This window comes from Boleophthalmus pectinirostris, unplaced genomic scaffold (assembly GCF_026225935.1).
Source record: "Boleophthalmus pectinirostris isolate CB_2022bp ecotype Guang Dong unplaced genomic scaffold, ASM2622593v1 HiC_scaffold_14, whole genome shotgun sequence".
NCBI classification, from domain to species: domain Eukaryota; kingdom Metazoa; phylum Chordata; class Actinopteri; order Gobiiformes; family Gobiidae; genus Boleophthalmus; species Boleophthalmus pectinirostris.
Genome location: NW_026571047.1, coordinates 28,516,779 through 28,534,974, shown reverse-complemented (window position 1 = coordinate 28,534,974; position 18,196 = coordinate 28,516,779). Strand labels below are relative to the sequence as shown.

At 37.7% G+C, this 18,196-nt stretch overlaps 1 protein-coding gene across 24 annotated transcripts in view; it reads left to right on the top strand.

Annotated features, from left to right (window-relative positions):
• The first annotated feature begins 53 nt into the window (after positions 1–53).
• Positions 54–18,196, top strand: part of LOC110159519 (calcium/calmodulin-dependent protein kinase type II subunit gamma) — a 207,204-nt gene continuing 189,061 nt past the window's right edge. For all 24 annotated transcript variants that reach the window (XM_055150345.1, XM_055150335.1, XM_055150332.1 and 21 more), the window contains exon 1: positions 54–387. In XM_055150345.1, the coding sequence (XP_055006320.1) occupies positions 323–387 (65 nt within the window). In that variant the 5' untranslated portion in view covers positions 54–322. The remainder of the gene's footprint in view (positions 388–18,196) is intronic.

Sequence of the window (18,196 nt, the reverse complement as noted above, 5' to 3'; positions counted from 1 at the left end):
CGAGATTTGGCCACCTCTCCTCCACCCACCGCCTCCACTCCGCGCCCCTCCCGTCGCCTCTCTGCGCCGCTCCGCTCGCCCGTGTGCATTGCATTGCCTGTCAGAGAAGAGAAGCTACTCACTCCAATTGAAGAGCTAGGGAGGTCAGGCTTCACCCTCTCTATCTCTTTTTTCTTTTCCTCCTTCCCCGGACCCTAAAGCCGACCGGCCGTGCCAGCTCCACCGATCCACACCAGGCGACCCCAGCAACCACCTACCACCTCGCCGACCTCCTTTTAGTTTTTTAACCCAGCCTCGGGCTCCCCTTTCTCGGCTCCGAACCATGGCTACCACCGCTACTTGCACCAGGTTCACGGATGAATACCAGCTGTACGAGGAGCTTGGAAAGTAAGCAGTGAACATCGTGTGTGTGTTGTCTTGCCTTGCCGTGTAGTCACCCCCACACCCTCGCCTTTCCTCGCCAAGTATTATCCTCTCTTAGCCTCTTAGCTTGCTATATTGACTCGTAAATCCAATGCATTTTGATTAGGAACGCCGAACATTGCGATTTAACCCGGGCGATCGTCGTGGAAGTGTGCGCTTTTACGCGTCAGGGCACCGCGACTAGCCTGCGAAGCTACGTACCACGCTTTGGAACACAGTTAGCTTCTTAGCGTTTGCGTCTGTCTAGTCGCTAATAGTGATGAATGCGCTGCGAAGAGATTGGCGCATTAAAACCGGCGCTAAACCCCTTGGCAGTTCGGGCCTTCCCGGAGCGTGACAGCGGGGTCCCGGGGAGGCTTAAGCCCGCGGACGGTGCGCCGGGCCCGGGGTGGATTTTGACAGTTCCGTGCCCGGAGACAGACGCACAGGCGCGGGGTGAGGAGAGGAGAGGAGAGCAGGCTCCGGTGGCCTCGCTGGTTAAACTAGGCCGGCCACTTTTTTCCCCGGCAGCTGCAGTTAATTTGTGTAACCGTGTGCGTGCTGCTCTATCTCTGAATGACATTTGACAAGATGGTAAAATTGATCTTAACGCCGTGTTTGTGTGATTGAGCCACGGCGAAGCGAGGGGCGGACCGTGGATTCTTTGTTGTGGATCGTGTCATAACAGCTATGTTGAGTGGGCGTGCAAAATGCAATAAAATCGTGTGGTAATGTGCTGTAATATTAATCTCAAACGCAACGCAATGTATGCAGATTCCCAGATGATGTTATTTGGACGAGTGCTGCTGCTGCTGCTTCTTCTTCTTCTTCTTCTACGCCCACTTCCATTCGCTGTGCATGAAATTCTATGTAATTTTCTTGCATACTCGTGCAGTTTTGTAATAGCCAAAACGGATTACAAAAGCTGCAGTCAAATGATATGCATGCCTCAATGTACGAGTCATAGATCGACAATTACGTGTGATTAGAATAACGCAATATCTGGGCTTGAAAAAAATGAGGAGTTCAATTGCAAAAACAGATCTACAGTTTAAAAAAATAACACTTTAAGGCAGTTTTCAGAGTGGTAATGCCTAAATGCACATGGTAATGTCTAAATTTGATAGTCATAGATTGACAATTGCAAGTGATTAGAATAACGCAGTGTCTGGGCTTGAAAATTTTGGGGAGTTCAATCGCAAAAACATACTTACTTTTATACATACTTGCTTTTTAATTTTTTGTTTTGTTTTTTTACCATTTTCTAGAGATATTAACAGTGGTAATGCCTAAATTTGCTTGTCATAGATCAAAAATTGCAAGTGATTAGATTAACACAATGTCTGAAAATGAAAATTTTGTGGAGTTCAATCGCAAAAACATACCTAAGTTTTTAAAAATTGTACCAAAACATACCTACGTTTTGGTACAATTTTCTAGAGATATTAGCTATAGTAATGCCCTAATTTACTTATCATAGATCAACAATTACACGTGATTAGAATAACGCAATGTCTGGTCTTGAAAATTTTGTGGAGTTCAATCGCAAAAACATACCTACCCTTTGAAAAATTGCAGAAAAGTGTTTTTCTTAGCATTTCTAGAAATTTCAGCAATTGTAATGCCTTAATTTACTCGTCATAGATCAATATTTACATGTGATTATAATAAAACAATATCTGATCTTGAAAATTTTGATTAGCTCATTTGCAAAAACAGATCTGTGTTTTGAAAAATTGCCAAAAAATGTTATTTTTTATTACCATTTTTTAAAAGAGATATTAACAGTGGAAATGCCTAAATTTGCTTGTCATGAATCGACAATTACATATGATTAGAATAACGCAATTTTGAGTTCAATTGCAAAAACATGTTTAATTTTGAATAAATGGCTGTAAAGTCTTTTTTTTATTGTGTTGTTGCCATTTTCTAGAGATATTAACAGTGGTAATGCCAAAATTTGATAGTCATAGATCAACAATTACATGTGATTAGAATAATGCAATATCTGATCAGATATATACATCAGATCTATGTTTTGATAAATTGCCAAAAATTTTTATTTTTTTGTTACCATTTTCTAGAGATATTAACAATGGCAATGCCTAAATTTGCTAGTCATAAAAAACAGCATTACCATATGCCTAAAATTTATAGTCATAAATAGACAATTACATGTGATTAGAATAACACAATATCTGGAGTAGAAAAATTTGAGGAGTTTAATCGCAAAAACAGATCTACAGTTTGAAAAAATGCCACAAAGTGCAATTTTCTAGAGACATCAGCTATGGTAATGCCTAAATTTGCTCACCATAGACCAAGAATATATGTGATTAAAATAACATGCAATATCTGGTCTTGAGAAAATGGAGTAGTTCTATAGCAAAAACATATCTACGTTTTGAAAAACTGCAGAAAAGTGTTGCCTTAATTTACTCATCGTAGATCCACAATTACACGTGATTAGAATAATGCGATATGTGGGCTAGAAAATTCTGAGAAGTTCAAACGCAATAACAGATTTACATTTTGATAAATTGCCAAAAGGGTTTTATCTTTTGTTTTGTTTTAGTTTTCTCATTTTCTAGAGACATGGTAATAATCAGTGATGGGAAGATTACTTTGAAAAATGAATTTGAATACAGAATACTGAATAAATGAATTAAAGTAACATTTTCTGATACATGGTCCAGTCAGAGTACTGCGTTCTGAATACTTTAGAGCGCTTTTACATCAAGTTATATTCAAATTATAGTGTAGAGACAAAATTTAGGACACAAACCAGCTTTATTTTATTTACGCATTTATTTATCACTGATCAGAGATTGAAAGATCACACTGACACGCACCACAAGAGGAGAAGTTTCTATTTTAAAGTGGCATTGTGTAACTTTTCTAGTGCAGGGTCCGTCAAATGCCTTGCTTTCTCTGGTATGTTTCACAGTATGTTTAACCAGGCCTGATCTGTGGAGAGGCGACCTCATTCACAGCCAGAATCCCTGTTTTTTGAGGTATTTTTGAGCTGTAAAACCACCTGTACTTAAATAAACGTAAGGCAGAGCTGTTTAATGTCACACTGTGGAACATTCTAGGCAGAGCAGTGATGGACCCCCAACCAAAAAGTTACGTAGTGCATCTTTAACCTAAACCTAACCTAAAACGTGTGGTGAAATACCGCCATTTTCATTATCATATTCATTTGGTTTAAAAAAAACAACAACTCTATTCTGAAAATCACCGAATAAAAAAGTAACTGTACCGGAAAACAGTTACCAAAATTAGTATTCTGAATTTATTTTCTCAGTACATGTATTCAATTACACCCAAACACTGGCAATAATTGTAAATAATAAAGTAGATTTTATCAATAATGGATGGAATAACATTTTGAAATCAGTATAATAACTTGGCTTTTGGAATTATAACTACACTAAGACTAAACCGCAAGAGTCCAATTACATTTTCAAATTTTCCCGTGTTTTTGCAAATTAACGCTTCAAACTTAAGTCATTTAAACCTTTATAGTCGCGATGAAGTAATATAGATCATCAATAATATTATAGCGTATTAAAGGGTTTATTAAAGAGCTGTAGATCTTTCAGACAATTCTTTGGCAAGCCTCGTTTTTCAATATTGATTTAGTTAAAACAAATACAATGTCCACTTCGCTTATATGCAGTACAGTATGATGTGATGTTTCTTTTAAAAATATTACAATGAAATCTGCTTTTTTTTGCATTTTAAATTACAATTATCCCATTATATTAACAGTAATGGTTGAAGTGAGCTATAAAATCTACAGAATTTGCATTATTTAAGGGTTTTTCAATAATTATTAAATAAAAAAGTAGTATTTTTTTGTTTGAAGTGTACGCCACCTGCTTGTCTACATAGAGATGTTGTTGGAATGTTTCTCAGTATGGCATTAAATCATTCAATCCTACATCTGTTCATTTAATATTGCAAAAAAATATACCTTGGAAAACATGCATTCTTACAGTGAATGGGCTCGCCTCTCCACAGATTTGACCTGTTTGCGTCAGTGGAGATGGGGACGTTTTACGCTTTTGCAGTTAAACGTGCTCGGTTAAGCAGTGAGGTCTCCATGGTGACAAACAAGTGATGGACTTTATTCCTGAAAAGTTACTTAGGCTACGTTCAGACCGCAGCCTGAAGTGACCCAAATCTGATTTTTTTTTCGCCGCTATGTGACCTGTATCTGATCTTTTAATGACAGTCCGAACGACACAGATCCGATTTTTTTTCAAATACGACCCAGGCCACTTGGAAATGTGCTCCTAAAACCGATACATATCCGATATTTTGACATGCGACTTCAGTCTGAACGGACAGGTCACATTCATCCCACCTACACGTCAGGCTCGTCGATGGAGGGAAAGCAATGTTTTCGAGTTTATTATTATTATTATTATTTGGAGTAGGCATGTAACAATAACCGAAATATCGTGATATCGTATCGTCAAAGTTCTCACAATAATATCGTGGACCATCATAATATATCGAATTAAAAGCCTCTTTGCTTAAATTAAGAGTTATGGTGTAGAAATGGCTAAAAAAAAAAAGAAAAACAGAGGGAACTACATAGACCATGATCCTTTGCTCCATTTCAGTGCAGACTACAAGAAGAAATAACAGTTCTAAGCACTTTTAAGTCTTAGTTCTTTGGATAAATTTTTGTCAAGGCATTTTAAGAGGGAAAAGTAGCAGAGTAACAGTTTCAGTAGACTCCACAAAATATCGCAATAAATACAGTGAGACGTATATTGTGAAAATATTGTACCGAGAGATTTGGATATTGTTACATCCCTAATCCCTGGCCTCCGCACCGTATCATGAGCTTTCCCACGATATCACAATAATCGTATATCGTATCGTGACAATATCGTATCGTGAGACTTGGATATCGTTACATCCCTGACTTGGGGGATCACTGTATTCAGGCCAAATTGGAGGGGTGTTATCGGAACTGGGCAGTTTTTGAAATGATTGACAAAGAAATATCCGAACACGGCTACAGTCGAATCTGCCTCCAGTGTCAATGAAAAATAAAGATCCTGTAAACCAAATACAAAGACGCTAAAGTCTCAAACAAACAAAGCAGCTGTGGATGTGTAACCTGCCCGTTTTACGAAGAACTGGACCGTATTTTGGGAGACAAGCCCAGTGTTTAGTAACGATATCCACATCTCCCAGTACGATATTATCACGATATGCGTCTCACGGTACGATATTTATTGTGAGAGGCAAATATAATTGTAGATTGGACACTTTTTTTGCTTTTAAAACACCTTGACAAGATTTTGGTGTGAATTATTTCCATCATAATCCCAAGAATTCAAGTCAAAAACATATTTCTTCATGTTATTTGCACCGAAATGAATCATGGGATATGTAGTTTTTGATGTTTATAAACTGTTGCTTCTATAAAACCATGCATTTAAGTAAAGAAACTTGTAATTCGATATATTGTGAGACTTTTGGCGATGCGATATCACGACATTTCAGTTATTGTTACATCCCTGGTGTTTAAAGTTCACACTGGAGATCACATACAAGTCGGATTTAATCGGAAATGTGAACGAGCTCGCAAAAAAAATCAGATTTCATAAAAAACATCTGAATCGAGCGTCAAGCCCTGCAGTCTGAACGTCGCGTTAGTGCATCTTTAAGCTCCAGGTCACGTTTGAAGCCTCGGTTTCCCCGGTTGCACGAGAGTTAAACAAGTAAATACTTTAAAACAAACACCTATTAATTACTATGGTGAATTTATTTAATGCATCGAAAATGGTTCCTAGGCTGCACTTCCTATACCACGAAATAACACAAGTACTTTTATTTGCAATTACCGCACACGTTTCACAATCTTTTCCATTACTATAGCCTTAAAAAACCTCCCGTAACCATGACAACGCCCCCCAAAAACTACAACATGGCGTCAAAAACGAGCTTCTTTGCGGTTTGTGAATTTATCCCTCGTGCTATTTAGTGCTAATGTGGCAGATGTATGCGGCGTTATAATGTTTAGATTGTAGATACGCCCCGGTCTCTCCCTCTTTCTTTCTCTCTCTCTCGGCTCGAAATGTCACAGCGGGTCTTTATCAGCGTAGCAGCAGCAGTTTCTCAGGCTATCTGCTGTTACAGGCGCTGAGTGACGCGCCATAGTGTTTTGATGATGCTGTAATAAAAGTTAATTCACCTTCTCCGTTGTCATTGTGGCGGCGAAGGCGAAATGAACGAAATGCGGGATTGCTGTTGTAGCGATCGCGCGGGCCAAAAAAATATCACGTGGGTTTCGAGTTTAATCGCAGTTTTGTTGTGTCAAAAGTCTCAAAAATCAGATACTTAAAGAAGAGTATCGGGATATTGTATCGTCAGAGGTCTCAAAATATATCGAATTACAAGTCTCTTTGCTTAAATTAAGAGTTATGGTGCAGCAATAGCAAAGGAAACTGAAGGAACTACATAGACCATGATCCTTTGCTCCATTTCAGTGTAGACTACAAGACAAATAGCTGTTACAAGCACTTTTAAATCGTAGTTCTTTCACTTTTTCGCAATTTTCACCATGTAACTTTGTGGTTTGGGGGTCCGTCACCTGCTTGTTTCTATGGATACGTCATTGCTCTGCCTGGAATGTTCCACAGTATGGCATTAAACAGCTCTACTTTACGTTTATTCGATTACAAGTGGTTTTAGAGCTCAGAAATGCCAAGGAAAACTGGCATTCTGGCTGTGAGCGAGGTTGGCTCTCCGCAGATCTGAGCTGTAACTTGGTCTGGTTTGGTCTCCATGAAGATAGAAAGTAGGGCTGAACGATCTATTGTTTTGCATCAACATGATTTTGGGAGCTTCAAAGACGCGTTTTGCTCCTAAAACCTAATTTTAATTCAGAAGTGTAGTTCTGTGTCGACTTAACGCACACTGCCACCGTTGCCATGTCACTGTCGTTTTTGATTTATGGAGCTGCGTCGAAGCCTGTGCACCGCGAAGTAATTCACCACCACAACGCAAGGAGGCGATGACTTAAACCTGGCATTCGTGTAAAGTTTAACATGAACAATCTCCAACGCGATAGAAACACAGAACAGACTCACCATCATCAGCACATCCTCTGTCACAGAAAGAACACTCATATTCCACTGAGTCGTGTCCTTTAGTCCGAACAGAAGCTGAATCCGCATCAGCAGCACAAGGAGCGAGCTGTTTTTTTTGTTTTTTTTTTCCAGTGCTTATAGACTATGTTTACACTGAAACAAATCCGTGTATCACCGTATCGGAAACGATTTGCATCCAGACACGTTGTTTCTGTGTCCACAATCCTTCTCTATCAGCACAGCTTTGAGCACATTTGTTTACGTTTTACAGAAATTAAACTAAAACTGCATGGCTAATTTGCATAAACTGAGCGCTCAAAAACAGCTTTTGTCTGACTAAAGGACACGACTCAGTGGAATATGAGTGTTGTTTCTGTGACAGAGGGGTGTTCTGATGATGGTGAGTCTGTTCTGTGCTTCTATCGTGTTGGAGATGGTTCATATTAAACTTTTTCTGCAGGTCGTACACACAGACCGTATATATCAATGGACATATATTCTAGCCTCTTAGCATTTTGGCGGTGAATTACTTTTCGGTGCATAGACCTACATCAGAGTATCAGTGTTTTCAGATGAATTCGTGGGAGCTGGCGGCACCAGATCGTTTTATCTCTGGAGCCATTTTCAGTCAGATTAGTGTGAACGAACACTGCGTCTACAACTAAAATGATTCGAATACGTACTAGTGTGGACGGGGCCATAGTTTATTCATATTAGCCATGTGGTTTTAAGTTTAATTTCTGTAAAACGTCAACAAATGTGGGCAAAAGGTCCAGCGTCAAATCATCGGTGCAGGTTACTGTGATGTTTGCAAATGTGCACGGAAACTTGATTTGAAAAAAAGTTGTGAATGAAATCAAAATCGCAATATCTGCCAGAAGAATTGCAATAAATTTTTTTCTTAAAATCGTTCAGCCCTTATAGAAAGGTTTAATGCCATACTGTGAAACATTCCAGACAAAGCAATAACACTTTCATGGAGAAAAGCATTTGACAAACCCTCCACCAGAAAAGTTACACAATCCACCTTTAACGTAACCTGTTTTAACTCTGCTCATATCTCAACTTTAAATCATGATGTTGATCTTAAATTACAGCGTTTGCGTCATGGGGCCCTGGTTTTTGGCAGGTCCGTCCTTGAGATGTGAGCGCGTACAGACTTCAGTCCCCACGATGATAAATACCTGCTCATAAAAACACAGCTTTATTATTACGGCGGAACAATTCTGGGTAAATATCTAATTGCGATTTTCTAATTAATCTTCCGTTTTTCTAAGCGGTGCCAAGTGCGTATTTATTTTAATTAAAGAGTAGACTGCGTAACATTTCCTCCATGGAGATTTTTTGTCGCTTTGCCAGAAATGATTCAATTACAGATGTTCAAGCAGACCAAAAAGTTACACAATACACCTTTGAGTTTCAGTAGACCAAACACATTTTTTACACATGACCAGGAGCGTTGATCTCTGTGAGCTCCTAATCTACACGTCTGTATCCATGGAGATGTTATCGGTTTGCCTGGAATGCTCCACAGTATGGCATTAAACTGATCTATTTTGCTTTTATTTAATTACAGGTGTTCTATTGTTTGGAAAAACATGTATTCTTACTGTGAGCATTGTCGCCTCTTCACAAAGTTGACCTGTAACTTGGTCTGATACCGTCACCCGCTTGTATCTTTGGAGATGGACAAACTGAATGCTATACTGTGGAGCATTCAAGCAAGCCAATAAGATCTCCATGGAGACGAGCAGAACAAAAATTTTCTCTAATTTTCATTAGACGAAAGACATTTTACACATGTTCAGGAGCGTTAACCTTTGAGAGGAGATTGAAATACTGTATGAACTCCTAATCTACAAGCTTGTATCCATGGAGATGTTATAGCTTTGACTGGAATGCTCCATAGTATGGCATTAAACTGATCTATTTTGCTTTGAATCAATTACAGATGTTCTACTGCTTGAAACATCTTGGAAAAACATGTATTCTTACGATGAGCAGAGTCGCCGCTTCACAGATCTGACCTGTAACTTAGTCTGCTAGTGTCACCGGCTTGTTTGTGGAGATAGACAAACTGAATGCCATAGTGTGGAACATTCAGGCATAGCAATAAGATCTCCATGGAGACGAACAGACCAAAAACTTACACCGTACACCTCTAATTTTCAGTAGACATAACACATTTTACACACGTCCTGGAGCATTGACCTTTGAGAGACGATTGAAATACTGTATGTACTCCTAATCTACAAGTCCTTGGAGGGTTTATTGCTTTTCCTGGAATGCTCCACAGTATGGCATTAAACTTATCTGTTAGGTTTTTATTCAATTACAGATATTTTATTGCTCAAAAACATTCTGGAATAAACATGTATTTTTATTATGAGCAGAGTCGCTTCTTCACAGATTTGACCCGTAACTTGGTCTGGTTCTGTCACCTGCTTGCAGAGGTGGGACCAAGCTGTTGTTTTGCAAGTCTCAAGTAAGTCTCAAATCTTTGACCTCAAGTCCGAGTCAAGTCCCAAGTCAAATACAGGTCGAGTCTCGAGTCATTGGCTTATAAGTTCAAGTCAAGTCCAAGTCATTTGCTTTGGTTTAAACTAGGGATGGGCATGATTAATCGATAATTGATCATTAAGAATTTCATTGATTACGTTAATTTTAATCGACAAACCGAATGTAGGTTGCTGTGCGTAGCGTCACCAAACAGGTCTGTACATGTGTCTCTCTGCATCAGAAGGAGCGAGACACAAACAGTCGGTCAGTCTGCAGCGTACCGAAGCACAAATGTGTATTTAACGATGATTTGTACAAGAAATTCCACGCTTTCTGTTGCGTTCGGGACAAGTGTGAGTCCATGTGCACAGTGAACAAAGCAGCACATATGTTTCAGTGTCCAGTGGGAAAAAGTTTTACCAGGTGAGAGTCGCGCAATGTCGATGACGAGGCCCCCACCTCCCTCCCCCGTACGGTGTCCTGGTTTTGACAAACGCAAATCTGGTCACACTAACCTGTATTCCACTGAGTCATGTCTTTTAATCCGACAGAAATTGAACCACATCAGCGACACAAGAGCTGTAGTTTTATCTTCGCTGAGTTTATGCAAATTAGCGATGTGGTTTTAAGTTTGTTTCGTTTCTGTGAGAGTTGAACAAAACTGAATTAAACACATTATAATGTCAAACGGGCTGATGTGGCTCTAGAGTCGTTACGGTTTATATGTCGTAAAGTTGAATTTATTTATGCAGATTAGTAGTGCAGATAGTAATAATAATGATGATCATTTTAATATAAAAACGTTAATGATTAATCGATAATCGATCGTTAATTCTTCCGACGATCGATTAAGAAAATTTCATCGAATGCCCATCCCTAGTTTAAACACTTAAAATGACTTGAAGCTCAAACTACCAAATATAGCTTAGATTTTTGCAATCAGTATGAATTTTAAGATAAATTGTACTTATAAAATCATAGTATATTTATATATGAGTATTTACAGAGTATATAAAAGTTGTAGAAATGCATTTTTTTTTTCCTTTTTAAATGTCTTGACAAGATCTTAGAGTGAATCATTACAGTCAGAATAGAACAAATTCAGATTTAAAAAGCTTCTCAAGTCTCCTCAAATCACAGGCCTCAAGTCAGAGTCAAGTCCCAAGTCACTGACCTTCAAGTTTTAGTCCATTTTATCAAGTCCTGAAAACAGTGACTCAAGTCTGACTCAAGTCCCAGTCACGACTTGTAAGTCCCACCTCTGCCTGCTTGTACCTTTGGTGGCAAAACAATAAGATCTCCATGGAAACAAGCAGAAGATAAAATTGCACAATGCACCTTTTACATTTTACACATGTCCAGAAGCATTGACATTTGAGAAAAGACTGAAATACTGTTTGATCTTCTAATTTCCTTCAAGAATTGTTTGTATTTTATTCCATGTTTGTAGAGCTCCAAACTACAACACGGAGACTGATTATTTTGCAATCTGCAGAGGAAATATCTGAAAATAATTGAGGCCTTTGCCATTTGCTAATTTGAAACCATTTAAATTGACATTTCAATTTGACAGCAATAAATCTATCGAGTAATGTGATAGCAATTCTTAACATTTGACATAAGGACATCTCCAGTGGCCAATTAGGACTTTTCACGTCTATCTCCCGATGAAAACGCTGCTTTAGACTTTTTTTTTTTAATAAGGCCAATGCATTTTCAATAGTTAAATTAGCTAATTAGCCAGCCGTAATGCCACACTTTCAAAGCAAAATGTGAACTTTATAACATAAATAACATAATATAAACATAGCCTGCGTTCAGACTGCAGGGATTAATCCTTAATTTGGATTTTTTTGCGAAATACGATTTTTTTGCGAGATTGTTCACATTTCCAATTAAAAGTGACTTGTATGTGATCTCCAGTGTGAACTTTAAATGCCCCAAAAGTGTCTCGCACGGTGCTCAGTGTTTATGGAAGTCGCCTAAACGCTGGTCTTGTCTCCCAAAATTTGGCCCGGTTCTTGGTAAAATGGACAGGTTACACGTCCACGGCCGCTTTGTTTGTTTGTGTCTTTAGCCTCCTTGTATTTGACTCGCAGTCTCTTTATTTTTCATTGACATTGGAGTCAGGACCATCTGTAGCTGTGCTTGGATATTTCTTTGTCAATAATTTCAAAAAACGCCCATTTCCGATAAGACCCCTCCAATTTGGCCTGAATACAGCGATCCCCCCAAATATGAATAAACTCACTAACCTCGCTTTCCTTCCATTGACGAAACTCTGAGCCTGACGTGTAGGTGGGATGAATGTGACCTGACCGTGTCAAAAGATCAGATATGTATCGGTTTCAGGAGCACATATCCAAGTGGCCTGGGTCGAATTTGAAAAAAATTTGATCTGTGTCGTTCAGACTGTCATTAAAAGATCAGATACAGGTCACATAGGGGCGAAAAAATCTAATTTGGGTCACTTCAGGCTGCAGTCTGAACGTAGTCTAAGTTACATTTCAGGATTATTATCACAATACTCATTGATCGTGCAGCCCTACTTTCCAACCAAAATTTTATGCTCAGTACAATTCCAATAGACAATTGTGACACTTTCTTTATTTTAATGGTGTAATGTGCTTTGTTGACCCATTTGTATGATGTTTATTGTTTTTTTTTATCTTGTTTTAATGTTGTACAGCACTTTGGTCGGCTTTGGTTGTTGGAAGGTGCTATAGAAGTAAAGTTTGATTGATTGATTGATTGATACCGCATAGAATGAATGTGATTTTCAACATTAAATCATTGTACTTTCTTTGATTTAACCATATCTGTGTAATCCCTCAGTGGTCCTTTTGGGTTCCATACATTTCACTTCAACAAAAAGTGAAAAAATAAGTTTTGTTTTGAAAGGTTTTTTTTTGTCCTTTTGGTACTGGCCGTTGTGTTTTTTTGTGTGATGGATTTAAAACGAGGATTTCTGGTTTGTTCAATGATCCATTAGGCAGGATACTTACCATGATTGAGCTTTATTTTCATGCATAACCTAAAAAAATTACACATTGTTGGTTGTATTTGGGTAAAAGGCCTTATTTGGGTGATGTTCTTTGTAATTTTTTATGCAAATTACCAAATATTTAAGGAATTATGGCCCCAAGAAGATCCAAATTATATGGAAATTATGTCTTAAACTTGTTCTGAAGCAGCTCAAGATCATTCTAAAGCTTCAGGAAAGGTTAATTTTTGTCTTTTTGAACGTGAATTTTTAGAATCTGTATTTGCTCAAATGTGTCTAGTTTCGATACTAGTTTTCGTATCGCTTTAATATCAGATTTTTGATTCTTTCGACAGCTCTTCTCAGAATCGGTTGTAGCCGTGTGTAAACTCATTTTGTCAGTTGTGGTTTGCAATTTGACACGTCAACGTTAAATGTTACACTAATCCTGCATTTAAAGGTTAAGTTTGTGTTTGGGTTCAAGTGCCGCACCTTAAAATAGTTAGACAAAGCTCTTAAGACCCATCACGAATAAACAAATGAACCACAACTACCAGAAACACAAAATAATGGATACAAGTCTGACACGCTCTCTGAAATCTCCGACTAAATTATAATGGAAATGAAGATTAGTGGTGTATGATTGTTTTTTTACATTCTTGTAGGGACGAGACAGTAAACAATAATATCGTTTATCGGGATAAAAAGAGTACAATAATCGTTTTGTGGGACATTTTATATAATCATGATAATCTCCAATAAGTCTGTGCAATTAATCGAATTTTGATCGCGATTTCGATTTGTGTGTCGATCTCCAAACTCATATAATCGAACAGTTTATTTGGGGGTTTTTTTCTATATAAATAAACATATTTATTAAATTTTTTAAAATATAGAGATTGTAGAACTGCTGGATATATAGTTTATTTTGGATACATTTATGTTTTTCTGTACTTTATTTCATGTTCAAAGTTATTTATTTATTTATTTTATGTTTTATACATCGCAAAACTGCTCTAAGGTTCATATTTGTAGCCTGAATTTATCTTCGATTTGATAGTTTTTTGGAAATTTTCAACAACAAAGTTTTTTTTTTGAGAGAGAAATTCTGAATAAATGCATCCTGTAATAAAAAGTAATTGTTTGAATAATTGTGATTTCAATATTGACAAAAATAATCGCGATAATGATTTTTTTTTTGCATAATCGAGCAGCTTTAATCTCTAACAAAAGTAATCATCATAATTCACCAAAATGTGCAGAAAAAAAGCTATTTATCAGTAATATTTTCTTCTAAATCTTTGTTGTTTTTATTCATAACAAAGTACAATTCTCCGTCTGTAACAGTTGTTTAAATATAGAACTTATTCATAATATTAAAAGTGTAATTATATAATTTTATTGATAACATTTTTAAAGTGTCAGCAACTTTAAGAATGCATTGTGTATCTTTTCTGGTGAAGGCTCGGTCAGATGTTTTTTTTCCTCCCTGGAGATGTTATTGCTTTGTCTGGAATGTTTCACAGTATGGTATTAAAGCTTTCTGTCTCCATGGAGACCAAACCAGACCACACTACAGCTCGCTTTTTGATCATTACGTCATTGTGCTGATCCTGATAATGTTTCAAAATGTTATGTCTGAAATGGCGTTTAATTACAAAATGTTCATGTATGGATCATAGGGCTCAGCAGTTTATCAAAAATCATTAAGTTAATTCAGGTTTTAAAGGTGCATTGTGTAACTTTTCTGGTTGGGAGTCCATCAGCTGCTTGTTTCTATGGAGATGTCATTGCTCTGGCTGGAATGTTCCACAGTATGACATTAAATAGCTCTACTTTTACTTTTTTTTTCAATTACAGGTGGTTTTATAGCTTAAAAATACCTAGAAAAACAGACATTTTGACTGTGAGCAGGGTTGCCTCTCCACAGATCTGACCTGTAACTTGATCTGGTTTGTCTCCATGAAGATGGAAAGGTTTAATACCATACTGTGGAACATTCCAGACGAAGCAATAACATCTCCATGGAGAAAAGCATTTGACTGTGTGACTTTTCTGGTGGAGGGTCCGTCATCTGCTTCGCGCCATGGAGATCTTGCCTGGAATGTTCCACAGTGTGACATTACACTTATTTATCTCTACGGAGACCACAGCTGACACCACAGGCCCCAGTTTACATGTCAGATCTTAGGAGAGGCGAGTCCACTAAGAGCCCAGTAATAATGTACGTTTCTATAGATCAATAAAAACCCATGTTATTGACTAAATGCAAGATGGATATTTTTAATTCCACTCTGGGACATTCCAGACAAAACAATAACATCTCCATGGAAACAAGCAAGTGGCGCATCCTCCAACAGACAAGTTACACAGTGCACCTTTAAACTATATCTAAAATTTGACTTTACATATCTATACAAATGCAAATGAAAGCAGTTTACAAGTTCTTAGTATAATATGATAAGATTCAGAGTAAAGACTATAGTCCCTGCTTTGACTTTTATTAAAATTGATTAAAATAACCCAGCATGTGCAAAAAAAAGTCATTTATTAAATTTTTTGGCCGTCTATGTAGTAGTCTTGTCAATAGGGGTGTAAGAAAATATCGATTCAGTCGTATATCGCATCACTTCTTGGAAACCGTCTGACCTCGCAGCATTAGGATTCGTTCGCTCTACAGTAGGCGGGTACTTTTTTTTATTTAACCAATCGCTTCTGTTTGGTCGTGACGTATGTAACGCGCCAAATCCCATTGGAAGAAGGGCAATAACGTCTTTCCTCTTGATAAAATTCACCGAACATTCCGGCTTTAAATCCTCGATCTCGGGAATCGTCGCCAACACAGAAGGTCTGACTCTTCGCACTTCCGGAGTTTTTGCGAACCGTCTAGTGTATTTTGATTCCTGACCTAGTCGCTGGAGAGAAATGAAATTGAGCGGAGGCACTAGGTGGTATCAACTTGACTAATATCGCGATACTTCATTGCACGATTCATATATCGATTCAAAATGTGTCTAAATCGATTTTTAAAAGTCAGGTTTTTCGTGAAAAATTCATAAGTTCGATTTACTGTTCTCATGATTTAGAAATTAAATAAACCGTATTTCATTCAGTTTTATTCTCGTGAATGTGTACGTGACCAAAATATTATACATAATTATTGATAAGTCACAATATATGACTTTGTTTTAGTATCAGGAGATATCACGATGTTTTCTTATAGTTCTGTTTATAGATCAAGACAGTTCTAAAACTATCCAGGAAAGAAAGTCAAATATTATCCCATTTAAGCGATTTTTCTGTATTTTTCCGTATAGATTATCAGAGGTGGGGATCTGTTTTTCATTTCTTCCTGACAACAAACTCACTTGTCACATCGCGGTTCCTCCTGGTCCTTAATGGTGTTGCTATAACAGAAAAACAAAATGCTTTCTGAATGGGCGCAATCAGCCAAATTGCAAAGTACTTTCCTCGGCAAACAACAAAATATCCTGTCTCCACGGGGTCGTATCGCGCATTTGACCAGTTAGAAAACTCGTAAACCCTGTGGCTAAGGCCTCTACGAGCTGATTCTGAAATAAAGCTGAGGTACAGGCTCGCCGTCGCCACTCTGGACGGCGTTTTTGTTTTGATTTGTACAGTGTAGTAAATATTTAAAGGCCCCATATTACGCTGTTTTCTCATCTATGTTATAATGTTGTTTCTTCATTTCAAACAAACCTGGAGTTGTGTTTCCTTTCATTCACACATGTTTGAACACTTGGACTTGGTATCATTAAGAAGTTGCCGATACGATACCCAGGCTACGATACTATACATTAGGGATGGGCATTCGATGAAATTTTCTTTAACGATCGATTATCGATTAATCATTAACGTTTATATATTAAAATGATCATCATTATTATTACTATCTGCACTACTAATCTGCATAAATAAATTCAACTTTACGACATATAAACCGTAACGACTCTAGAGCCACATCAATACGTTTTAGATTATAATGTGTTTAATTCAGTTTTGCGCAACTCTCACAGAAACGAAACTTAAAACCGCATCGCTAATTTGCATAAACTCGGCGAAGATAAAACTACAGCTCTTGTGTCACTGATGCGGTTCAACTTCTGTAAAAGACATGACTCAGGGGAATACAGGTTAGTGTGACCATATTTGCATTTGTCAAAACCAGGACACCGTACGGGGGGAGGGAGGTCGGGACTCGTCATCGACATTGCGCGACTCTCACCTGGTAAAACTTTTCCCCACTGGACACAGAAACATATGTGCTGCTTTATACACTGTGCACATGGACTCACACTTGTCCCGAACGCAACAGAAAGCGTCGAATTTCTTGTACAAATCATCGTTAAATACGCATTTGTGCTTCGGTACGTTGCAGACTGACCGACTGTTTGTGTCTCGCTCCTTCTGATGCAGAGAGACACATGTACACACCTGTTTGGTCACGTAATCGATGAAATTCTTAGTGATCAAATTATCGATTAATCGACTAATCATGCCCATCCCTACTATACATATCTCGATACAGTGCACCTTCAGTTCGATACGATATATTTCAAATTGATTCGATACAGTTCAATAAAAAGTAAAGGAAAAGTCTTTGTTAAACCACTTCTTGTCAAGGTTCATATGAAACACAAACATTTTAATCATGAAAACTGTGCAAAAATATTGATATATCGATATACTGTATTGTTTAATGTGATGATACAGTATCGATACCATGGGCTGCTGTATCGATATATCGCCAAGAGTATTTTGGAGTATATTTTCACTAATTATTTTGTTACAGCTACAGTTTTGTTGCTTGTTCAGAGGAAGGAATCTTTTTTTATGCGACACATTTGACATTTTCACTGTTTTGACGATTAAAATGGGCATTTTTCAGATGAACTTTGCACAAGAAGTGGTTTAACAAACACTTTTAGTATCAGAGCCATGATTTAGCTTTTGCTTTTTATTGAGCCGTATCGAATCAATTTGAAATATATTGTATCGAACCGAAAGTGCACTGTATCGAGTTATGTATCGTATCGGCAACTTCTTAATGATACTCAGCCCTTGTGAAAACAGTGAAAATGTCAAATGTGTCACAAAAGAGTTTCCTTCCTCTAAACAAACAACAAAACTGTAGAGCTGTGACTAACTCTTCACTTTTTATTCCGTGTTCAGC